Consider the following 9,294-nt stretch of genomic DNA (forward strand, 5'->3'; position numbering starts at 1 on the left):
ACATAACTACAACGTTAAGCGAGGAGTTACTGTATCTATATGCCTTACAATCATTAGTGGGCTTTATCTTCATAACACTTCTGTGAGGGAAGTATTATCCCTATTTTACAAATGGGGAACTGAAGCACAGAGTAGCTTTATCAACTTGCCAGGGTCACACAAGAAGTCTGTAGCTGATCCCGGTATCCTGGTCCTTTCTCTTGTGCTCCAATTCATAAAGCAGCAAGCATCAGTGGAACTTTCTAGTAAGGTATGTCTATTGTCGGTACTGTTCAAAGAAACAGAGATCAGTCAGTAATCATAGTGAATGCAGTAGATATGGAAACTCAGCACTCCCAAAAAGAAAACATATCATTTCCCCTCCCCCAACTCCTCTTTTTTTTGGCCATTTTCACATTAGTTTACCATAGTTCCCCAACAATCTGGCCCCCAGAGCAAGATGGTAAGCAGCCTTTAAATGCTTCCTAGAAAAAGGATGTTTATCATTATGTCAATGCCAATCTTTACTTTAACAGTTTGATAGAGTGCGGGAAAATGATGCATTATATGGGACTTATTTAGAACTCCAGTTACACCATCGCAGGCAGTCCTGGCCTTGGAACACATGACTCTGATGCAGAGTCCCAAAAGGCAAAGGAAGACGTTACTCAAGAGGGCTAGAGGCAAGCCAGGGAGACTGCAAGGTTTTCTGCTGAGGTGGTTCTGCCAGATTTGCCACTTGATAAATGAGAAAATGTATCCTGACATAGAATGGAAGGGATGGGGAAATGTGCACTGCCTAAATGTGCATACCAAATTAGAATGCCTCTTGTCCCAGAAATTCTCTGATATGCCAGGAGACATGAAAAATAAATCAGGATTAAAAATAAATTATAATCTCTGAAAACCTGTGATACACTGCACTAACAGGTTTAAGTGAGTTACTCTGATATGCTAACCAATAATGCCGATCAATCATTTAACCCCCTTTTTTTGCACAGAAGTACTGTAATTTTCCATGGACTTGCTATATTATACTGTTATGCAAGCAGTTAAAGCAAAGGCTCAAGACAGTGAATGACATTGCTTACGATGCTGTCTTAACATGATGTTTTAATATAACCGAAAAGATGCAATTATATTACTGTACTTTTAGCTATGTATGTATTGCTGGATGGCACAGAGGCTGGCAGATATTGTGTTCAAGCTTTGTGGTCTCAAAATCGCTTCTATGGTAATGTTACGACACATCGTGGGCCATTTGTGCTGGAATTATTTTTTTGCTGCTGCTATTTGTTTACCATTTTGTACCCAACCACATGGCTCAATGAGGGAAGAAAAAATGAAAGTGTCAGGAATTGAACAAGGGACAGTGGTGGCAGGAGGAGATGGGTGTGTGTGGAGAAAGGAGGAGAGGTTGGGGCAAGTAGTCTCAGCAGCATTTTGGAAGGTGTGGGATAGGGGTGGAGCAGAGCAATGAGGAGGAGAAATGGAGAGGTTTCCAAATGACACAGCTATATTTACCCACTTACAAAAGCAAAAGGTGGCAAAGCAAACCTTGGAGAAAGTCCACTCTCTCCCCTCCTCCCCCGCACACAAAAAAGCTACAATGATTATGTATTACAATAAAAACTTACTGGCTGAGGGCCCCTCATCTCCCTAGTATGCTGTCTCCGTTGTCGTCTGCGAGGCAGATGTATCCTAGTATCTGCATCTGGAGCAGGTCCTGACTGATGGCCTCCAGGACAATGCCATGAGTATCAAGCAGCTTCTGAGTAGACACGTCAGTGCTATCCTCCTATTGCTCTATCTCATCATGGCTATCAGCACTCTTCTGGGGAGCCTCCAGACAAGGTCAACACTGTTTGCAAGCAACCTAGGCTGAATGACGGGCAGGATGGATTTGATCTGAGAACTGCAAACCTAAGCATCTCTTCTAGACTGAGCACTGAGTCCATGCACCATGTCCCTAAAAGCAATTAAAACTCCTCATGGTTCCAGGCAGATGTGCAAAGCATAATGAACAAAGAAGGTTGGGTTTGGTTGGGAAAGCTCTTTCAAAAGTAGTCTATGAATGGGAATTGTACATTTGCCAGTGCTGTCTGAACAAGTGAGTGACTTCTAGCTGAGATGAGCTCAGAACATAAATGTAGAAAGCTGACCAGAGAGGTCAAATCTGTTGTGACCATTGTAGTGTGAGACAGCAGCAGCAGAACTATTTGCCATGGAAGTGAAACAAGTCCCTGCTGCACTACACAGATTTAACTCCCACTAGTGCAGACTTACTATAGATAGAAACAAGGGTAATTTCCATCAGTGGACATCTAGAGAAGCATGGGTTGGAGGAAATGTGTGTGTGAGTGGATGCACAGCAGTTCCCTCCAATATAAGGGCAATTTCACCAGTGGAACTTTCATGTGTACATAGGGCCTTGGATAATATGCTCTTCAGGGCAGGGATCATATCTTCTTATTGTACATGTTTGTACAGTGCCTAGCACAATGAGGCCACAGTCCTTAAGGGTCCTTTGATTGCTACAAAAATCACATTCTTGTGCCATCCACTTACCCCCCCAAGATTATACTCATTTGCCACCCCCTACAAAATCTCTAACAGTCACTCGTCTCATGCATCCCAGTCAAAAAAATGTCACGTTCTCTGGCCTTCCTACCCCAAAAATCAAGCAAACGCAAACACAGCACACACAGACTGCCTCTACACAGAAGGGACTTGTTACACAGGCTCTTCTAAGAGTCTACATACATATACACAAGCTCCTTTCCACAAAACAAGGCGCTCCTTCCCCCTCTCCCAGTCTTCTCTCTCCCAACCGCCGCCCCAGACTCTTCCCTTCCCAAGTTCTCTCTCTGATCTCCCTCCTTTTTCCTCCCTCTCTCTTATTACCCACGGCTTCCTTAGTGTAGGGGAGGAGAAAGTGCTTCACTATGTAGCTTCCTCCTCCCATTACAGGATCTGATAGCTACAGCATAGCAGATCCAGCTTCTGCAATGGTGGAGGCAGGGGATAAAAAATGGTTTAGGTCAGTGGCTCTCAAACTTTTTTTTACTGGTGACCTCTTTCACATAGCAAGCCTTTGAGTGCGACACTCCCCCTCCCCCCTTATAAATTAAAAACACCTTTTTATATATTTAACACCATTATAAATGCTGGCGGCAAAGCGGGATTTGGGGTGGAGGTTGACAGCTCACAACCCCCCATGTAATAACCTCGTGACTCCCTGAGGGGTTCCGACCCCCAGTTTGAGAACCCCTGGTTTAAGGACATTAAATGGAGATAAGAAGCTGCAGGAGGACATGTTTTAGGGAAGTGGGGAGAAGCCTTTTCATTTTTAACTCCTCTGATACTGGACAGAGTTGAAGGAAGGGGACACACAGACATCACCAGAGAGGAAGAAAGCTGAAGAGACATGTTTCTTCCTTTACCACCACCTCTGTTGCACCTATGTTTCCATGGAGCGTAGCTGCTTCACCACGATGAAGTTAGTTACTGGAGGACAAGCTCAGTTCAAATGTGTCTGTCTGTGAATAGGCTCAGCAAAACTAGGGCATGCTCAGTACAGACACAACAGTCACATTTTTAAACAGCAAGCCTAGCATGCTCTGCAGAGTATAATACAAACTGCAAATGGAGATGTTTTACAGTTTTATAATTTTTTCAGTTTTCACAGGGACAGCAAGATGCAAGTCTCTGACCCTAGAACCATCCCCTCTGCTAAATTTTAAGTGCCTGCTGCAAACCACAAAGGTGTTAGAGCTGAAAAATATTTTTACAGTGGGGAGTGTTAGGCAACCCACATATTACACACACACAATTGCATTAAAAGAACATGCAACCTTAATTCTGGTATTTCCTAACTTCTAGAAGCTTGGCTTTGAAACCTTAATGTTATTATATAAAAAGGTTTTTTAATGAGTAATTTCCTAAGTTTTTTAAAAAGTAAACTGAAAAAAACCCAACGAATATCATGTGATATACTGACAGCCACATGGCTCACCAGCAGGGTTAAAACCTTTAAATCCACTGCACAGACCTTTAGCACCTGAGCTGAGCAATAACTGACAGCAATAGTAGGTTGTTGTCCCCTCTACATGGATTGATGCAGAAGGGGTACAAGACACTTTGCCAGTGGGTTTCACAGCAATTTGCTGACAGCAAACGAATGGCGTAAGACAGGAATGTTGGGTTCCAGTCCAGCTTCTGGAAAGTGTGCACTCCGGTGGTCACGGAGCCTTCTGTTCCTATGCCTTCCAACCGGTCCTTGTCTAGTCCTCTCTCTTCATTCCAGTGCCAGTCAGTCCTAGTCCTTTCCTCTGAGCTTCAGGTCTGAGCCCTAGTCCCTTGTATCCTTGTAAAATCCGTTTCTTTCCCTCTTCACCACTCCACACTGGCTCCCAGTCTCCCTCCCTGGGCTCATGTAAACTCAGTTCTCCCACACATACCTTGGCTGAGCCTTCCCTTTCCCCAGTATCTTTGCCCATCTAGTCTTAGTTCTCCCGCCATACCCTGCCTCCTCATGAGCTTTGTCTCTCCTGCCCCGGCTAATCTATAACCAGCTAATCCCAGTTTCCCTGCCAAATCTTCTCCCCCCAAGTCTGGTTCTTGTCCTGTCCGCTTTAAATTCAGGCAGCTTCCTTCTCCACACTGTCTGGGCGCAGCAGGGAGAGAATTGAGACCACAGGGGAGAGAGTCTCTCTGCTCTTAGTTCCAGTGCCACACTGGCCCACAGCAGCCAAGAGTGGCAATTGCAGGGAAGTACTGTTTGGCCCCTGCATCCTCAAGCTAGAGCATACTCAGTACTGAAAGAATTTTCAGAGAATTTAGCTGTTAAGTTCCAACAAGTTTATACTGAGCATGTGCAAACAGATTTCCCCCCCAAAAAACTTGTAACTTGGCCATACAGTAACTCTTCATTTAAAGTTGTCCCAGTTATCGTCGTTTTGTTGTTACATTGCTGATCAATTAGGGAACATGCTTGTTTAAAGTTGTGCAATGCTCCCTTATAACATTGTTTGGCAGCCGCCTGCTTTGTCCACTGCTTGCAGGAAGAGCAGCCCGTTGCAGCTAGCTGGTGGGGGCTTGGAACCAGGGTGGACTGGCAGTTCCCCAATCAGCTCCCTGCTCCCCTAAGTTCCCTGTGCAGCAGCCGCCCAGCAAGCTATCAATTGCCCGCAGTTCAGCTGTCCCTCCCCCCACTGCCATGTGCTGCTCCTGCCCTCTGCCTTGGAGCTGCTCCCCGAGACTCCTGCTTTCTGTGCGCACGGGGCGGAGGGAAGAGGAGGAAGAAGGGGGCTAATGTCAGGGTGTCCCCCCTCCCCCCTGCTTACCCCATCTTTCATAGAGCAGGGAGGACACGGCTCAGGATGGAGGGAGCTTGCTGGCAGCAGCTGCAGTCTCAGCAAGCTGATCTAATTAACAAGGCAGTGTACTTAAAGAGTAGGGTCAGCGTACTTAAAGGGGAAATGCACATCTCTCTCTCTCACACACACACACACACACGGTGTGTCACTCTGTCTGTGATGCTGTCTCCCTTCCCTCTATTCCTGCTGCCTTGTAGAGTGTGAGAGTTAACCTTGAGGGCTCAGCCAATTATTAGTTCATCATTTAGCAGTAAGGCATTCCCTGGGAAATATCCCACCCTCTGACTCCTCCACCTCAACCAAGTTTCACAATCACCATCACTGTGTACCAGTATTAAATTGTTTGTTTAAAACTTATACTGTGTGTGTGTATATATACACACACACACACACATAGTCTTTTGTCCGGTGAAAAAAATGTCCCTGGAACCTAACCCCTTCATTTACATTAATTCTTATGGGGAAACTGGATTCGCTTAACATTGTTTCGCTTAAAGTCGCATTTTTCAGGAACATAACTACAACATTAAGTGAGGAGTTACTGTATTGGGGTGAATTTTCTCCAGGATGGCAAAAGGCACAATCCTGACAACCAAGGCAACTTCCCTGCCAAATTTTAAGTCCCTACCCTAACACATGCTAGCACTTTCTAAATAATAGTTTGCTAACATATCTTTTTTAAATATGGCAAACATTTTCTCCTAGACTTGTTCTCTAAAGCAACTGAACTACTTTGGCTGAAATTAAAAAAAAAAAAAAAAAAATCAGCCCACAAGACTTTCCGTCCCAAAATGGATCAAGTTTGGTAAAGTTATAAGCAACTGAAAGTGAGGGTCTTATAATGAGAAGTATCAGGCAATCTTAAAAAATGGTGCTACCAGCTTCGCCTATAAAATTACCACTTTCTCTATAACAAAAAACAAGCAAGGAAAATTTTAAAACATCTATGCAAATAAAAATAACCAGCTATAACAAACACCATACAAATATAAGAAAAAATCATAAATATAGTGGAATTTAGCTCACCACCACCCTCTCCACCCATATTCTAAAGAGAAAAACACTGAAAACCGTCCACTCTCCTTTATTGCTTTTGGGGTGGGGGGGGGAGTGAAGAAAAATATGCTTTTTGTCAATTATAGGAGAGAGAACTTGAAATCTAACTACTTTCTCTCTTCTTTACTCAAACCATCACTAAAGTCACAGACAACAACAAAAAATTCTTGGGAGCCCATGGCCTGTCCATGACTTTTACTAAAAATATTCATGACAAAATGGGAAGCTCAGCTGCAGGGTCCGCACATCACCCCCAGCAGCCAGGCACCTGTGAGGGCCCACTCGGCGCTCCAGGAGCCCCCACCGCAGCTCCCAGCCGCTGCGGGCTGAAGTCAAGGAGGTTGCTGGAAATCAGAGATTCCATGACTTCTGAAACCGCCATGAAAGAATCATATCCTTAACCATCACCCACACCGATGCCAGCTGTATGGCTGCCAGCTCTTGCAGGAGCCTGGCACAAACAATCTACTTTCTGAACGTAACAGCAGCCATACGGGGTCAGACTAATGGTCCATCTAGCCCAGTATCCTGTCTTCTGACAGGGGCCGGTGCCAGCCGCTTCAGAATGAAGACACCAGGCAATCATCGAGTGTCCACTCCCACTCATAGGTTTAGGGACACCCAGAGCATGAGGTTGCGTCCCCAACCATCTTGGCTAATAGTCACTGGCCTGTCCTCCATGAAATTATCTAAGTTTTTTTTTTAAAACGTTATAGTCTCTTAGCCTACACAACAGCCTGCGGCAACACGTTCCACAGGTTGACTGCGCAGTATGGGGCAGGGGGAACAAAGCTAAAAAACACACCCTTCCCCCAACATATAAACCGCGATGAAAGGAGAGGTCAGCAGGGAAAGGATGCAGACGAGAAGGTGCAGAAGAGGAAGCAGCCCCACCCCTACCCCCAGGCAAGATCTGGCGCCGAGGGCAGGTGGGCGGGACTGACCCAGACCACGTCGAGCCGGGCTCCAGAGACCGCAGGAACCGCGAACAGCTCCGCCACGCCAGGGCCGCGGGGAAGGGGCCACAGCGCCGGCACCGCGCTTTAGTCCCCGTCCCCGCCGCGCACTGGGGCTAGTCGGGCTCGGTCCGCGCCACCGCGCCCTGGGCGGGACTTGGAGCCGAGCCCCGGAAGCCCGCGCGCCGCTTCGCCCCGCGCCGAGCCCACTCCCGCCAAGAGCAGCCCCAGGCAGCGACCCTCCCGGCAGCCGCTACCCCCGCCCCGGCTCTTACTATCCAGGTAGTGCTCCAGGTACATCCCCGCCGCCATCTTGGGCCTCAAAGACAGACGCTTCCGGCCGGGGCCGGAAACCGGTAACTTCTGCCCTTCCGTCCGACAGGCGTCACTTCCTCCCCTACTCGAAAGGGCTTCTGGGTAGAACGGCGCCGCTTTGAATTATCGTTTGTTCCTGGGGCCGCATCGGCGCGCGGCTGGGAGCGCGCGCTGGGCTCTCAGGGCCCGGCGGGGGACGGTAACGGCGCACGCTGACGCACGCGCCCGTCAGAGCGACGCGGGGGCGGGACGGGCCCGGCTCCGCGCCTGGGAGCCGCGGGCGGCCAGACCCCGAGGCGAGTCCCGGGGCGGAGGAGGCCGCAGTAGAGCAGCCGGTGACCGGCTTGTACTAGGTCCGAGGGGCCGGGGCGGGCAGCAACCCTGGGAGTGAATGTAAAGACTTGTGAGGACCTGGGCCCCGTCCCGGGGCGGAAATGCGGGTGTTTACATGGACCCGTCCCTGGCCTGCGGCTGCGCTGCCCGGTCGTGTCCCGGCGCGAGGCCCTGTCCAGCTAGCGGGGAAGGTGCTAATGGGGGGAACGAACCGGAGAATTCAGCCCGGACTGGTCCGGTATCCAGTCACAATCAGAAACACCTGTGAGCGTGTCGGGATTCGTCTCGGCCCCTCCCAGGCTCCAGGAGGGGTAGTTTTCATCGGACTAAAGAGCCCTGGCCACACTGGGGAAGAGAGTGGGACTATCCCCCTACTACTTCCAGCGGGAGCGCTCACAGAAGTGTTGGGGACCCTGAGAGCGCACAGGGAGAGGAAGAGCGCAGGTCCGAGAGTAGAGGATGGGGGCTGCTTTCCTAGCCTCAGCAGTGAGCACTATCCCCAGGGTGGGACAGGTGCCACCTTGTGACCCTGGCTCATGCCTCCAGGAGCAGTGTAGTTACTTGGGTCAGACAGTGGATGATTCAGTCATTGGCTCTTAATCAATGGTTTGATCTGAGGATGAATAGGGATTTAGCATTAATACAGGAAATGGATTGAATGGAGCCATTACCTTGGGGGAAAGAGAGAGGAGGCCAGACAATAAGATACCAACTGACATAGCCTAGCTATCAATGCAGCCCAGCCAGACCCTGAGGCAGCCTGGGGGCTTTTGCTTACCTTTTTGCAGGCCACATGTTTTGGCTGGTCCAGATGTACTTTACTCCAGGCACAAGTTCTCTGCACTCACATCTTTGAGGTCTGTCTCTTAGATAGAAATTTGAAATTATTCCCCAATCATTCCTCTCTTCATAGTCACTTTACAGGAGACCCAGTGCAGTTGTCATATCCCTTTACCAGCTCTCTACTAATTCCAAGGTGTCCCGGGAACTAAGTGTCTCTTGTCTCCCTTCCCTCCACACCAATGAGCTTTTTGCTCATCACAAGGAGGAAAGGGTGTCTACAGACATGAAAGAAGAAAAGTCCCAGGGACAGAAGAGGAGACCAAGAGGGAAATATGAAATGTACAAAAGGGGATTTATATGTGGCTATCCAGCTGCTCCATTGGGGATGGGAGATAAAGAGGCCCAGAAAAATATAAAGGGGGTGAATACAGACAAAACAGGAGCATAGTGAGATGGTAGCTACAGCAACAGGTGGAATATGTGTATGCGAAATG

At 48.3% G+C, this 9,294-nt stretch overlaps 1 protein-coding gene across 6 annotated transcripts in view; it reads right to left on the minus strand.

Moving 5' to 3' along the window:
• ING4 (inhibitor of growth family member 4) overlaps positions 1 to 7,792 on the minus strand; it is a 34,342-nt gene extending 26,550 nt beyond the window's left edge. Inside the window, exons 1-3 of one of the 6 annotated variants that reach the window (XM_039503483.1) lie at positions 7,645 to 7,699; positions 1,617 to 1,840; positions 150 to 268 (exon numbers count right to left, since the gene is read on the minus strand). In XM_039503483.1, the coding sequence (XP_039359417.1) occupies positions 150 to 216 (67 nt within the window). In that variant the 5' untranslated portion in view covers positions 217 to 268; positions 1,617 to 1,840; positions 7,645 to 7,699. Of the gene's footprint in view, positions 1 to 149; positions 269 to 1,616; positions 1,841 to 7,644 lie in introns of all 6 variants that reach the window. The other 5 variants (XM_039503451.1, XM_039503461.1, XM_039503472.1 and 2 more) reach the window with 5 other exon arrangements.
• Positions 7,793 to 9,294: the final 1,502 nt, after the last annotated feature.

This window comes from Mauremys reevesii, linkage group 1, assembly GCF_016161935.1.
Source record: "Mauremys reevesii isolate NIE-2019 linkage group 1, ASM1616193v1, whole genome shotgun sequence".
Classification (NCBI taxonomy): Eukaryota; Metazoa; Chordata; order Testudines; family Geoemydidae; genus Mauremys; species Mauremys reevesii.